The sequence below is a fragment of the Rhinatrema bivittatum genome, chromosome 2, assembly GCF_901001135.1.
Source record: "Rhinatrema bivittatum chromosome 2, aRhiBiv1.1, whole genome shotgun sequence".
Classification (NCBI taxonomy): Eukaryota; Metazoa; Chordata; class Amphibia; order Gymnophiona; family Rhinatrematidae; genus Rhinatrema; species Rhinatrema bivittatum.
Window position 1 is genome coordinate 691,623,939 of NC_042616.1, and position 15,435 is coordinate 691,639,373.

Genomic DNA, 15,435 nt, shown 5'->3' on the forward strand with positions numbered 1-15,435 from the left:
CAAGGTCCACTGAGCTCTATGCATATACAAACGAGCTAAGGGAGTAATACGGGCAGCCATGGACATGTGTCCCAAAAGACATAGCATGCGACGTACCATAACCTGCCGGCTTCTGATGGGCCACTCCCGCAATGGACACCAACATAAGTGCCCGATCGCAGGGAAGATATGCTCGGGCCAGAGCCATGTCCAACCTGGCACCAATGAATTCCAACTGAGGTGATGGGTCGAGATGCAACTTCGGGAGGTTGATAATAAACCGCAGAGACTCTAACACCCGAACAGTCAAGCGCTGAGACCGTACCGCTCCCTCCTGTGTGGGGCTCTTGACGAGCCAATCATCCAGGTAGGGGAACACATGCACCCCCAACCTGAGGAGGTATGCACCCATCATGGCCAGGCACTTGGTCAAGACACATGGGGCTGATGCCAGGCTGAACAGCAACACCCTGAACTGAAAATGTTGCTCGCTGACCACAAACTGCAGATACTTCCTGTGAGCATGGAAGATCTCGATGTGGGTGTAGGCATCTTTTAGATCCAGGGAGCAAAGATAATCTCCTCTTTGTAGGAGAGGAAATAGGGTGCCCAGAGAAAACATCTTGAACTTTTCTCTTTTTAGAAACTTGTTCAAGGCTCTCAAGCCTAGAATGGGATGGAGTCCCCCTGTTCTCTTTGGAATCAGGAAATATCGGGAATAAACTCCCGCCCCCGCTGATTCAGCGAAACGAGCTCAACTGCCCTGGCCCTAAAGGGTGGCGACCACTACCGACAGTATTTCCTAATGTGAGGACTGACTCCAAGAGGGGCAAGGGGGAGAGTCCGGAGGGATACCCAGAAAGTTCAGCCAGTACCCTCGGAACCTCTGGAAGCAGATCCAGGAGCTGACTGATCGCCTGGCTCAGCAGCAGCAGGATGCCTTTTCAACAGTCATCCAGCAGGGTCTAGAATGATGGACAGAGCCCACTGGTCTGATGTAATGCTGGGCCAACAGTCCAGGAAGAACCGTAGTTGGCCGCCAACTGTAGGGTCCTGCGTTGAGGGTACCGTCAGTAGGCTTACGCTCCCTCACAGCCAGTCAAAACCCCGTAGTGGGACTGGCCTAGGGCACCAGCTGAGGTCTGGGGGTCCAGTGGTGTCTAGAACAGCCCCTAGAGCCTACCCACTGGGCCCAAGTGTGAGAAACAGGAGGATAGTATTTCCTCTGGTGTTAGAAGGACCTCCTTGGTCCCTGACACAAGGACTTCCTGGCCAAAGATGGCAGGTCTGATGTTCTGGCCGAGAGATGCTGCAGGGTCTCATGATGATCCTTCAACTGAGCATCCCTCAGCTTGTCACCAAAAAGATCGCCGCCAGTACAGGGCAGGTCTGCGAGCCTCTCCTGCATCTCTGGGCAGAGGTCTGAGGCCCTAAGCCAGGCCATCCTAGACACATTCTAGACCCTGCTGGATGACTGCTGAAAAGGCGTCCTGCTGCTGCTGAGCCAGGCGATCAGTCAGCTCCTGGATCTGCTTCCAGAGGTTCCGAGAATACTGTGTCATATAAAACTGGTAGGATGTGATCCGGGCAATCGACATGGCACCCTGAAACACCTTCCTACCTAGCGTATCCAGCGCCTGAGCTCCCATCCTGGGGGGGGGGGGGGGGGGGGGGGGAGCGACGTGGGTATGAGAGCACTTGGCCCTCTTAAGGGCAGACTTCACCACAACCAATGCCTTTCAAACCTCATAAGCATGCTGGACCAAATACACTACATCAGCCTTCCTGTTCACCAGAGGCACAGAGATGGGGTATTCCCAAATTCTAACGAGCAATTCCTTGAAAATCTCATGGACAGGAACTGCTACCACCTCCTGCAGTTCATCAACAAACTGGAGTACCTGCAGCATCTCATGTCTGGCATTCTCTTCCGTAAGAAGTTGCAACAGAATGGCCTCAGCGATGGCCTGCACGAAACCAGCAAAGATTAAGTCCTCAGGCGGGGACCGGCACCACTCCTCTGGAGGAGACAGGTCCAAGGGAAGGTCACCAGAGTCATCGGAAGAAGACTTGGAGGTATCGCCCCCCCATGGGTCATAAAGGGCGTCATCATCGCTAAGATCGCCTGGAGATGCCTGTGGGGGAGGCCTTCCCAGGCCCAATGGCTTGGGCACTGAAGGCATTGAGGGTCCCGAAGGACCCAGAGCAGGAACTGAGGGCCTTGATGGCTCCTCTTCTTCAGAGGACCCCACAATGGGGATAGCATCGGGAGGAGGTGGCACAATGGGGATAGCATCGGGAGGAGGTGGCCGTGAGGCATCAATGGCACCCTGGCAACCGGCATCGGCTGCATGGGAAGAATACCAAGCAGAGCATCGAGGCGCTCCAGCAGTGGTGCCAACATCAAAGGGGCAGGTTTTGGCACTGGTGGGGCCAGCAGCTCGATGCCCTGCAGGGCTTGAACAACCGCCAACTGCACCCTGCGTTCTCGAAGGTCATTGAGGACAGGACAGCCTGAGGAGGAGGAGACCTAGCCAGATGCCCCGAGGGGAATCAGCACCCAGCACCAGAATTGGTGGAGAATGCCTCCAACCTCCATAAAGGGCGATACCTCCTCACCGTGGGATCACTTTGATTGCATCACAGCAGGCACCGGTGCCAATTCAAGCCTGGCAACGTGCAAGGATGGAGACTGGTAGTGGTTTTCGGGATTTCCCATGGTGCTCGGCCCAGTCTTTCTCCAGTGCAGAGGATGAAGGAGACAATCCCGAAGTCCTCAAGTGAGATGAGGCCAATGAAGACCGATCTCCGGCACCCCTCTCCACCAGAGGGCCAGGAGGGTTGGACACCAAGGGATCGGTGTACATTGGCTCTCCGTGCAATATCAGCGTCTATGCCCCCAGTGCCAGTGTCAAGGGCTTGGACTTCCTGAACCCAAACAGCTTCTCCATCTTGTCAATGCAGGGATGCCAGCCCTTAGGGATCATCTGATAGCAAAACCAGTAGCCCCGGACTTCGTGCTATGCCCCCAGGCAAAGAATACACACCTTGTGCTGATCCGTAAGGGACCTAGTCCGAGGGCACTGGGGGCATTGATGAAAAACTGATGCCATGATGAAAAGGCGGCTGGCGAGCGATCGATGACCGGCAGACACCAAAGGACATCGCTACTGAGAATCAACCACACAGAAGGCAAAAGCCGGGCTCCATCCGATGATGTCACCCATGTGTGAGGACTACCATCCTGCTTGCCCTAGGAGAAATCTAGGTTACAAATAATATTCCAGATGCCTGTATCTTCACAGTCATCACCCAAGTCTCTAATTCAATGTCACTTAAGTTCAAATGAAGTCTCTCACTAGGCGTAGAGGAAGGCATAGTTAAATGTGCAAGATTATGAATGAATGGACACAGATTAATGGGTAGGAGGAGAGGCAGAATAACTTACTTTATGGAATGTGGTTGTAGTAGAGAGAAAATCTGATTAACACTGATCAAATTATTAACTCTATCAATATCAGATATGATGATGGGAAATGTCAGAATTGCCCACAAAAGGAATAAAATTATTTTAAATTACATTTTCAGTGTGCTAAATATTTAATCCCAGTAGAGTATTGCTCTTACTGCCTCTTCCTTCTTGACTGAATGACAAGCAGAAGTCATAAAAACATCTGAAATACGAGAGGAAAATTCCAGAGTGCATCCTTTTTGTATTCTTTCCAAGACCCACCAATCTATGCTAATATGAACTGGTGATTGTCTATCTCCTGTATCAGACACTGGGTCCTGAAAACCTTCATTGGGAAGTATGGGAGGATCCTGAACCTTCCGATGTCCTGAATCTATTCCATGATTGAGCAGAATGTGCTAGATAATTTGGCCAGTGCTCTGGAAGCCTCAGGACTTTAGAGTCCACCCAGACTTTGGCCACCTTTTCAATATCTTCCCCAAAATAACAAAGCCCCATTTACAGGAGAGTTTGGTCAGATATGACTTGAAGATGGAATCCGCCGACCAGTTCACAATCATTATCAGTCTTCTAGCTGCTATTATTATTATTATTTTGCTCCCTGTTTAATGTAACTTTACCTTCTATATAGTTAATTGGTTTCCCCCAGTTCCATTATAAACCGGTACGATAAGACTTGGTCTTGAGCATCGGTATAGTAAAAGAATTTAAATAAATATTATGGAAATCAATCTCCTCATATTTTAAGCACTAAAGGAACGGAAGTCATTAGCTAAATATGCCGTTCCCGGTTCAAGGTGAGACGTCTCTTCTATAACTACCCCGCCAGCTCCTGAACACTTCCTCTAGTATGTGCTTAGAGAGACGCAAACAAGACCTTGCTTTAACAGTACAATCAGAAATCAGTAGCACCATGCTAGAGGCCTCAAAACCTTGCTTTAACATCTCCTCAATTTTCCTATCTTGTACATCCAAACAAACCAGCACATCCACCTTAGGAAACCTAAGCATCTCCTTTTCTTGAACCACCAAGGGAAACAACTTGGACTAACAAGTATCCCCCTTTAAAATTTGCTTCAGGAGAAACCCATTCAAGGTCAGCCAAATCCTTCACTGCCTGAAGCAGGGAAAAAGATTTAGAGGGTCTTCTTAGACAGACCATAGTAGGGTTCTCTAGAGAGCTGGGACCTTTGACCTTTTCCTCCAAAATATTTAGAATTCTCAAAGCTGAATTTATCAGGGAAGGAAGCTCTTCTTTATGAAAGAGACAGACCACAGGAAAGCCATCCACTCCCTTCAGAGGGAATTCTCCCAGGTCCAATACTTCCTCACTTTCAGCATCTCGGAGGGTTCTAAATTCCTTTAGAGAATCCTCTGCCTCTGAAAGCCTCTCTTTTCTGGATCATTTTCTATCACTGGGAGCCTCCACTGGTTTAGAAAACCCTGGAGTGGGTTGTGAGACTGAACTCTGTCCCATAGTAAAGGCACATTGCATGCAGAATTCTCTGGAAATTGAAGCCCAGGTGAAAGATGAAGCCACCATAGAAGAAGAAAGAGTCACTGCATCTTTCATATTAGCTGCCAGTGAAGTTGCACCACTGGGCTGCTGCTACGCGGGAAAAAGAAAAGGAGGTTCCAGCTCCTTTACATCTTGCACACTCCTAAAATGGCTGCTGTTCCCATCATAGGACTCATGTGCCCTGGCAGGAACAGACTGCCTGGACAGCCCTACTGAAGCACCTTCCCCCCCACTCCTTGAGCCTCAGAAACAGCAGTGCAATTCATCCTTTTTTCCTCTGTACAAAACCAGCAAAGTTTCACCGACCCTTGTAGTAGAGCATAGCATTCTTTCCATGCTCTACAGCTGCAGCTGTAACTCTGCCCACCGTTATGGCCGAGAAACTAAAGGGAGGAAAAAGACTCACCCCTCCATCCTCTGCAGACCAACACTACCACCAACAGGTCTCAATATCTCCTATTTTCTTCAGTGCTGACTTCCTTCTCTTTTTTTTGGAAGTTTATGCAAACAGTACAATACTGAGAAAAAAAAACTTGTCTCCAGGTGGAGGGGGGATGCCGGGGGGGACACCTAAACCTCCCAGGCCTGCTCCACTGAATGACTCAGAACCAATGTCAGAAAATATTTCTTCACAGAGAGGATGGTGGATGCCTGAAATGCCCTTCCAGAAAAGGTGGTGAAGACAAAAACAGTAAATTAATTTTAAAAAGCATGGGATAAACACTGTGGATACCTAAAGGCTAGAGTTGGAAATGAAGAAAAGGGTGCATGGGGGGGGGGGGGGGGGGTGTAACCAGCATGAAGTGGCTGCTACTACCCCTAACAGAAGGCAAGGGAATTACCACCCTTAACTAATTAACCTATATGATTTTGACGCAACTGCAGCATCACTCTCCTCTTCGATGGTGGGGGGGAGGGGGCAGGGGAACGGAAATTGGATTTAGATGACAGCCAACACTGGGCACTGACTTTTATGGTCCAGGATACTGATACACAGACATTAGGGAAAAAACGCTGGGCTGCTTCTATGGCCAAATCCAAAAGCAAAACACGTTCAAGCACCATTGTCTAAATTATCAAGAAAAGCTGCTCACCCTATTAAAATGCTGCTAGCATAAATTTTGTTATGGGTTTCAAAGTTTTGATTGTTAACATTCCTATCCTTAACAAAAGGCTTAGGGATAACCTGCAAGGAGCAGCAGTTACTACCAAAAGAAACTTGTTGGGCAGACTAAATGGACTATTTGGTCTTCCACTGCCATCATTACTATGTAACCAGTCTTTCACCTCAGGAGCTGCCCAAGGGCTATGCTCAACTAGGAGGAGGGAGAACTTGTCTTTCACCTTAGGAGCCACCCTCTACAATTTGATCCTCTTATCGAACCTAATCAGGCCTTAGTCCATGGCAAGGAATGCTATCCTACTATCTTCTGAAGAGAGAGAATACTGGCAGGCTGAGGTCAGCATGGATGCCTATAAGGGATGACGTCAATGAACCTGTCCGTGTCTGTCTCCATCTGCTGGTCAAAACCCATTCATCTGGATTGGTTTGACTGGATGATAAGAAAAACAAATTTCAAAATGAAGAAAACAGCATGAAATCCTGTAAGATTGGTAAACTGTGCTAGCAAATATCACTGGTCCCTACAGCACAGTGAAGAATAAGATGACCCATCGGGGGGCGGGAGGGCACAATTTTCCAGCCCAAACCATTCCAGCAGTGACTTCATGATCAGAGTTATGAAAAGGGAATTTCAAGACTACCCAGAACATTCTATTCTATTTCACATTTGTATGCCACTTTCCTAAAAATTTTTAAAAATGGCCCATAAGACAAGAAATAAACAAAGGGACTCAGAGCCATTAGTTTCCTCATTCATTATCACTTTCTTCTAGAGCTGCAAACTGCTGTTTGCTTCATATTTCTTGATCCTTCATGTCTAAACAAATGAATTTAATCACCATTGTAAACACATTTTGTTCTGACCGGCTAAAGAGAGTACAACATTCAAAAACTAGTCACAAAAAATTATAAATAAGATAAAAATATTAAATAAAAATATATAACTTATCTTTATGTACAGTATCTAAGTGGATCAGTATGGCAACCACAATATACAATTCAACTAAAAAAGCAAAATAAGAGATTTTATTGGTATAGGCTAACTTGTCGGGAAAACTAACATTACTTACCAAAGGCCCATTAGATGGTATGAGGTAGCATCATAAGGGTTTAGTTCAATAGCTTTCTAGTAAGAGAGAAAGACAATATTTAGGGCCTCATTTAAGATCTTTTCCCATAGATACAAAAAGGGAGAAAAGCCTTAGTGAATCAGGTCCTTAAAATCATACTCTGTTCAATTTTCTTTAAAGTATCTGCATTTTAAAAAGTAAGACAAAAGTAAATGACATAGTAGTCTTCTCTTTTTGGTATTCAGTGTAATTTGTCAACTGCAGGTAGGAATTCTTAATGTGTTGAGCATTTTCATTTATTAGTATTTATCAATCATTTTCCAGATAAAAATTGCCCAAAGCGATGTGCAAAATATATATATATATATAACAATAATATAAAATTCATTAAACAGTCAAAAACAATAAATAGAAAATGCCTTACCCCATACACAGTACAATCCATTTAACCAGCAAATGATATCAGGCAAGTCTTCAAACCTTTTCTAGAACTTATTTATTTTTAAAAAAGTATTCTGTTCTGCACCAATTCAAAATCAACTTGTTCTTGGTCATAATCTTGATTTAATTGATCTACAGGATATTCTTCTTCTTACGCCTTCCAAGTCCCTTCGTACCTGCTCTTCACTGTGTTGGGTTGAGTTGCTCGTGGTGTTATCGGCTTGGGCCTCTCTAAGGTGGAAGCCTAGTCAACTGTGGAACCATGACCCTCCTAAAGCTAGTCTAAGGCCTATTGACATTACTAACTCTTTTCAGTCATTCATTCTCCCTCCACAACAAAGCAATTAATTAAAAAAAATCTGTTTATCGATTAAAAGACTCAGAAAACTTCCCTGTACATGAAATGGAAGAGGCGGAATATAAATACATCAAAATAAATAAATAAATAAGATGTCCAAATAGGGAGGGCAATCTTAAAAGCTGTTTCCACAAATAAAGGAGTGCGGTGTACCCAGCAAAATGGGCTTTTACAATTTTACCCACCCGATCTATGCATAAACTAATCTGCATACATCCTGTGTGAAAAGCAAGTTTACCCTGCCTGAGCAGAGGCATTCCTAGGATCAGAGTTGGGGAAAGGTTTGCACTTACATACACACTTTCAAACAATTTCCTAGTTTTCCATACACATAAGAGCAGGTGTAATTGTGTGCAGGTAAATTTGGTGGGATACATTTTTAAAGTAGACGTTATTTTTTCAGGGACCCTCCCCCTTTCATGCTAAAACCTGCCTTTCCTGTACCTTGTGTGGGTGTTGTTAGGAGTTGGTTAGAGCTGGTTTGTGGCAGTTGGATTTGGCATTATTACTTGCGATTGCTGAGGGATATTTTTTGTGCTGCTCATTTTTTCCTCGCTGTTTCCCTTCCTTTTATCTTTTGTCTGTGATTGAAGCTTTGGCGTGCATCTGCTGGTTTGTAATCGCTTGTCTTTACATCTGTTTTTTGGCTCTCTAGGTTTCTGAAAGAGTGGATTGAGTGTTTGTGCCTGGTCTGAGAATGGAGCGGGGGGGGGGGGAGGGGACCTGAGGGTGAGGATAAGCGTGACAGATGGGCGAGGACAAAATGGGTAGGAGGAGTGTGGTGACTGAGTCGGGTGAGAGTAGCCAGGGAGGGGAGATGGGGCGAGAAAAAGGTGTGTGTGAGTTTAAGGATGCAGCTGGGGGTAGGAATGGAGGAAAAAAGAAGGCAGATGGATGTGCCAAATCAAGGGGAGCAGGAGGGGAAATGGGAGCTGTAAGAGTGTGTAGTGACCAGGGAGGTAGGGATCCACTTCAATCTGCTGAAAGAGAGGATGAGGAGGAACTAGTAACCAAGAGGAGAAACGGAAGCAAGAGAGGTACACTTTTATGAAGAGGAGAAGAAACTGCTGGTGGAGTGGGTTAGCAAAACGTACACTGCGCACTTCTTTCAGAAGTCCTCCACTAAGGTGAATGGGAAGATATGTGAGAGCATCACAAAGAACGTGAGCAGCCTGTCAATGACCACCAGGCCAGTGGAACAGCTTAAGCACCGTTGGCACGACAGCAGGTTGGCTGTCAAGGCCAAGCTAGCCCAGACTAAGTGTTACAAGCACCGGACAGGAAAGGGACAACCATGTGAGGTGCAACTGACTGAGATGGAAGAATGGTCCGGGCTACTCTGAAACATGACTTTGTCCCAGAGGTCCATTCCGGAGGCACAGATTCATATGCTGTGGAAGGAGGTGGTGTGGAGAGGGTGGAGTCTGAAGAACATAAGAAATTGCCATGCTGGGTCAGACCAAGGGTCTATCAAGCCCAGCATCCTGTATCCAACAGAGGCCAAACCAGGCCACAAGAACCTGGCAATTATCCAATCACTAAGAAGATCCCATGTTACTGATGCAATTAATAGCAGTGGCTATTCCCTAAGTAAACTTGATTAATAGCCGTTAATGGACTTCTCCTCCAAGAACTTATCCAAACCTTTTTTGAACCCAGCTACACTAACTGCACTAACCACATCCTCTGGCAACAAATTCCAGAGCTTTATTGTGCGTTGAGTGAAAAATAATTTTCTCCTATTAGTCTTAAATGTGCTACTTGCTAAGTTCATGGCATGCCCCCTAGTCCTTTTATTATTCGAAAGTGTAAATAACCGAGTCACATCTACTCGTTCAAGACCTCTCATGATCTTAAAGACCTCTATCAAATACCCCCTCAGCCGTCTCTTCTCCAAGCTGAACAGCCCTAATCTCTTCAGCCTTTCCTCATAGGGGAGCTGTTCCATCCCCTTTATCATTTTGGTTGCCCTTCTCTGTACCTTTTCCATCGCAACAATATCTTTATTGAGATGCGGCGACCAGAATTGTACACAGTATTCAAGGTGCGGTCTCACCATGGAGCGATATAGAGGTATTATGACATTTTCCGTTTTATTAACCATTCCCTTCCTAATAATTCCTAACATTCTGTTTGCTTTTTTGACTGCTGCAGCACACTGAGCCGATGATTTAATTTGAATTAATGACCTGAAGGGGGACAGTAAGCAAATCCATGCCTCTAGTGCTAAACTTTCAAAAGGGAAACTTTGATAAAATGAGAAAAATAATTAGAAAAAAGCTGAAAGGAGCAACTACAAAGGTAAAAAGTGTGTAAGAAGTGTGTATATTGTTAAAAATACCATCCTAGAAGCACAATCCAGATGTATTCCACACATTAAGAAAGGTGGAAAGAAGGCAAAACAAATACCGGCATGGTTAAAAGGTGAGGTGAAAGAGGCTATTTTAGCCAAAAGATCTTCATACAACAATTGGAAGAAGGATCCAACAGAAGAAAATAGGATAAAGCATAAGCACTGGCAAGTGAAATGTATGACATTGATAAGACAGGCTAAGAGAGAATTTGAAAAGAAGTTGGCCGTAGAGGCAAAAATTCAACAGTAAAAACTTTTAAAAATATATCCGAAACAGAAAGCCTGCGAGGGAGTCAGTTGGACCGTTAGATGATCGAGGGGTTAAAGGGGCACTTAGAGAAGATAAGACCATTGCGGAAAGATTAAACAATTTCTTTGCTTTTGTATTTACTGAAGAGGATGTTGGGGAAATACCCGCTCTGGAGAAGGTTTTATGGGTGATAATTCAGATCAACTGAACCAAATCACAGTGAACCTGGAAGATGTGGTAGGCTTGATTGACAAATTGAAGGGTGGTAAATCGACTGGACCGGATAGTATACACCTCAGGGTTCTGAAGGAACTAAAAAATGAAATTTCAGATCTATTAGTAAAAATTTGTAACCTATCATTAAAATCATCCATTGTACCTGAAGACTGGAGGGTGGCTAATGTAACCCCAATATTTAAAAAGGGCTCCAGGGGCAATCCGGGAAACTACAGACCAGTAAGCCTGACTTCAGTGCCAGGAAAAATAGTGGAAAGTGTTCTAAAGATCAAAATCACAGAACATATAGAAAAGCATGGTTTAATGGAACAAAGTCAGCATGGCTTTACCCAAGGCCAGTCTTGCCTCAAAATCTGCTTTACTTTTTTGAAGGAATTAATAAACATGTAGATAAAGGTGAACCGGTAGATGTAGTGAATTTGGATTTTTAGAAGGCATTTGACAAAGTTCCTAATGAGAGGGTTCTAGGAAAAGTAAAAAGTCATGGGATAGGTGGCAATGTCCTTTCATGGATTATAAACTGGTTAAAAGACAGGAAAGAGAGTAGGATTAAATGGACAATTTTCTCAGTGGAGGGAAGTCGGCAGTGGAGTGCCTCAGGGATCTATACTGGGACCCGTGCTTTTCAATATATTTATAAATGATCTGGAAAGGAATACAACGAGTGAGGTAATCAAATTTGCAGATGATACAAAATTATTCAGAGTAGATAAATCACAAGCAGATTATGATAAACTGCAGGAAGACCTTCTGAGACTGGAAAATTGGGCATCCAAATAGCAGATGAAATTTAATGTAGATAAGTGCAAGGTGATGCATATAGGGAAAAATAACCCATGCTATTGTTACACAATGTTAGGTTCCATATTAGGAGCTACCATTCAAGAAAGAGATCTAGGCGTCATAGTGGATAACACATTGAAATCTTCGGTTCAGTGTGCTGCAGCAGTCAAACAAGCAAACAGAATGTTGGGAATTATTAGAAAGGAAATGGTGAATAAAACGGAAAATGTCATAATACCTCTGTATCGCTCCATGGTGAGACCGCACCTTGAATACTGTGTACAATTCTGGTCGCCGCATCTCAAAAAAGATATAGTTACAATGGACAAGGTACAGAGAAGGGCGACCAAAATGATAAAGGGGATGGAACAGGTCCCCTATGAGGAAAGACTAAAGAGGTTAGGACTGTTCAGCTTGGAGAAGAGACGGCTGAGGGGGGATATGAGAGGTCTAGAACGGGTAAATGTGAATCGGTTATTTAATCTTTCGGATAATAAAAAGACTAGGGGGCACTCCAAGAGCAGGAAACTGAATTAATCTGTCTTTTCTAAAGAAAAGGAAATTATCAGGTAAGTAGTAATTTCTCATTTCTTGGCGTCCAGCAGATGAATTCAAAACCAGTGAGAATACTCAAGCTACTCCCGAATAGGGCGGGAGGCTACTCGCGGTGCTGTCAAAACCACACTTACAAAGATTGCATCCTCCCAGGCCTGCACATTCGGACAATAAAACCTGGAAAAGGTGTGTAAGGAGGACCATGTCACAGCTCGGAAAATGTCGACGGGAGACAACAATCTAACTTCCACCCATGACACTGTCTAAGCCCTAGTGGAATGAGCCCTAACCTGACTAGGTAATGGCTTTTCATCATCCACATACGCAGCTGTGACTACCTCCTTAATCCAGCAAGTTATTGTAGGCCGCAAAGCCGGCTCGCCCTGTTTACTCCTACCATGGAGGACAAACAGGCGATCTTGTCTTTCAAAAAGGCTTAGAAACCTCCAGATACTTCACAATAAGTTTCTTGACACCAAGGGTCGCAACGGGCAATATTCCTCCACATCTCTTTCCTTATCCAGAGAAAGCAGGAAAATGGACTGATTCAAGTGAAAATTGGAGACCACTTTTGGCAAAAAAGAAGGAACAGTATGCAGCTGTATTGCTCATGGAGTCACTTGACGGAACAGCTTCCAGCAAGACAAGGCCTGCAGTTCGGAATCTAAAAATCTTTCAAAAAATGTATCCTCCTATGTTACCATATTTGAGATTCAAACATCCACATTCATGTTTCTTTGCTGCGGTACCATCACTAATAGTGATCTCTTCAAAAGAACGCTGGCACATGCGCACTCTTTCATAGTCCAATACAGCTAATCTGATCACAGAATGTTTAAAAAACCTAATAATTTGAAAAATATATTGTTTCAACTAAAAAATAAAGTAGGGGGCATTATTTTATTTTTGCCATACTATTTATTTTAGCTAAAGAGAGAGAAAAATTAAAACAGTAATATCAACTACCTGCAAAACATAATCCTTATCTTAAATCCATTCCTTTACACCTTTATGAAAACCTGATCCATATAAGCAGAGCCTCCGGTTACCTGCAGTGCTTTAGGGCTAAATTATGTATGTGGGAAAGTTTTTGAAAGTCTGCAGCATATTTGCATAAATTCGGCATAAAATTTACATTTAAAAATGTTTAGCATTTTTGCATTCTGAGACCAACATTCAAAGTCATTTCTACCAGTAAAACAGTTTACATGCAGAAATGTACTTTTGAAAATTGCCCAGCCTCTAAGCAGGTAGTTTTACCCACATTATGTGGAATGTTCCAAGGAATGGGGTTAGATCAGGGCATCAAAGCCAGTAATTTTGGTTGGGAAAAAATACTAACAGGAAAAATTTGATTAATTTTTTTTCCTGGAATCCTACCAGACCAGTCCAGATGCATGGGTTTTTCTCCCCTACCAGCTAACGGAGAGAGAAATGAAAACCTTGCTGGAAGCAGCCTTATAAGGAACTATGCCACCTGTAGGCTTTTAGTATTAACTTCCTAAAGCACCCCCCTCCCTTCAAGCAGAGGTAAAAAACAATCAAACAAAAATAACATTTTTCCAATTGATGAACCCTCCTACTGAGAAGGCCACCAAAACTCATAGTACTCTGAACAATACACAGATGAATAGAACAGAGGTGGAACTCTGGACTGTTCTGGTAGAACTCCAGGAAAGCAATTTAGCAGGTAAGAATAAGAAAAGTATTCCTTACCTGCTAATTTTCATTCCTCTAGTACCATGGATCAGTCCAGACAGTGGTTATGTCCCCCGTCCAGCAGATGGAGTCAGAACAAAAACTTCTAGGGGAGGTCCTATATTACCTCACCTCCCTTGCCTCAATTCTCAGTAAGTAGACTAACAAAGCCAAGAAGAGAAGAGACAGAGGGATCAAGTAACGAACGCACTCAATAACGGTTGTCAAATAAAAACCCGCAACTGCATTAGCCAAAAACCCTAACGGAGAACATGCGAACAGAACCTTGAGAAGAAAGGTCCTGGCGCACCAGGAAGCACAGAGTTGAACATGAGGAGACAGGCAAGCAGGGGTGTCCCACAACAATTCCCCAGACATAGGGAGGGTGTCTGGACTGATCCATGGTACTACAGGAACGAAAATTAGCAGGTAAGGAATAATTTTCTTTTCCCTGTACGTATCAGGATCAGTCCAGACGGTGGGAAATACCAAAGCTTCCCTACTATGGGCGGGCCGTAGACAGCCCTGCTCGAATTACCCTGTCCCCGAAAGAACCGCCCGTCGGCGCCCAAACGTCCAGGCGATAATGTCTCGCAAAAGTATGAAGCAACTTCCAAGTGGCCGCCCTGCAGATCTCCTGTGCGGACACCGCGGTACTCTCTGCCCAAGACGGGGCTTGAGAGTGAAGGGAGTGAGCCTTAACCGCAAGCGGCGGGAGCTTACCTGCTCCAAGATATGCAGCGACGATCGCTCCCTTCAGCCAACGGGCGATGGACGGTTTGGAGGCCATACACCCCTTCTTAGGTCCCGACCAAAGAACAAACAAGTGGTCAGAGAGACGGAAATCATTCGTGACCTCCAGATAGTGCATCAGACATCGCTTAACATCTAGTTTGCGCAGGTCACTGGGATCAGTCAAGGAAAAAGAAGGCAGCTCTACCGATTGGTTGAGGTGAAAGGCTGAGACTACCTTGGGTAGAAAGGATGGTACCGTGCGTAATGAAACCCCTTCTGCCATGAATCGGAGGTATGGCTCACGACAGGATAACGCTTGACGTTCTGAAATACGCCGCGTTGAGCTGATCGCTACCAGGAAGATGGTCTTGAGGGTGACGTCCTTGAGGGTAGCGGCACAAAGAGGCTCAAAAGGTGGACCACTGAGGACACGGAGTACCAGGTCCAGATTCCATGAGGGACAAGGCGGTCGTATCAGAGGCTTCAGGTGCTTGACTCCTTTGAGGAAACGCAGGACATCCGGATGGGAAGAGAGTATCAAATCGTTCCCGTTGTGAAGGAAAGCCCCCAAGGCCGCCACCTGACCCCTGAGCGAGTGATAGGAGAGTCCCAAATCCAGACTCGCTTGTAGGAACGAGAGAATCTGCGCCAACGAGGCATGGGTCAGCTGAATGGCATGTGACATGCACCACTCCTCAAAGACCTTCCACACCCGGACGTAAATAACGGAAGTGGACATCTTGCGTGCCCGCAGTAGAGTCGATATGACCGCCTCCAGATACCCGCGGCATCTCAACTTGCGCCTCTCAAAAGCCAAGCCGCAAGACAGAAGCGATCTGCCTCCTCGAAAAATATTGGCCCT

The 15,435-nt window shown here is 45.0% G+C and overlaps 1 protein-coding gene across 2 annotated transcripts in view; it reads right to left on the minus strand.

The window, feature by feature from the left end:
• RMDN1 (regulator of microtubule dynamics 1) overlaps positions 1-15,435 on the minus strand; it is a 127,478-nt gene that overhangs the window by 46,725 nt on the left and 65,318 nt on the right. For both annotated transcript variants that reach the window (XM_029591611.1, XM_029591612.1), the window contains one exon: positions 7,164-7,219. In XM_029591611.1, coding sequence (XP_029447471.1) covers positions 7,164-7,219 — 56 coding nt within the window. The remainder of the gene's footprint in view (positions 1-7,163; positions 7,220-15,435) is intronic.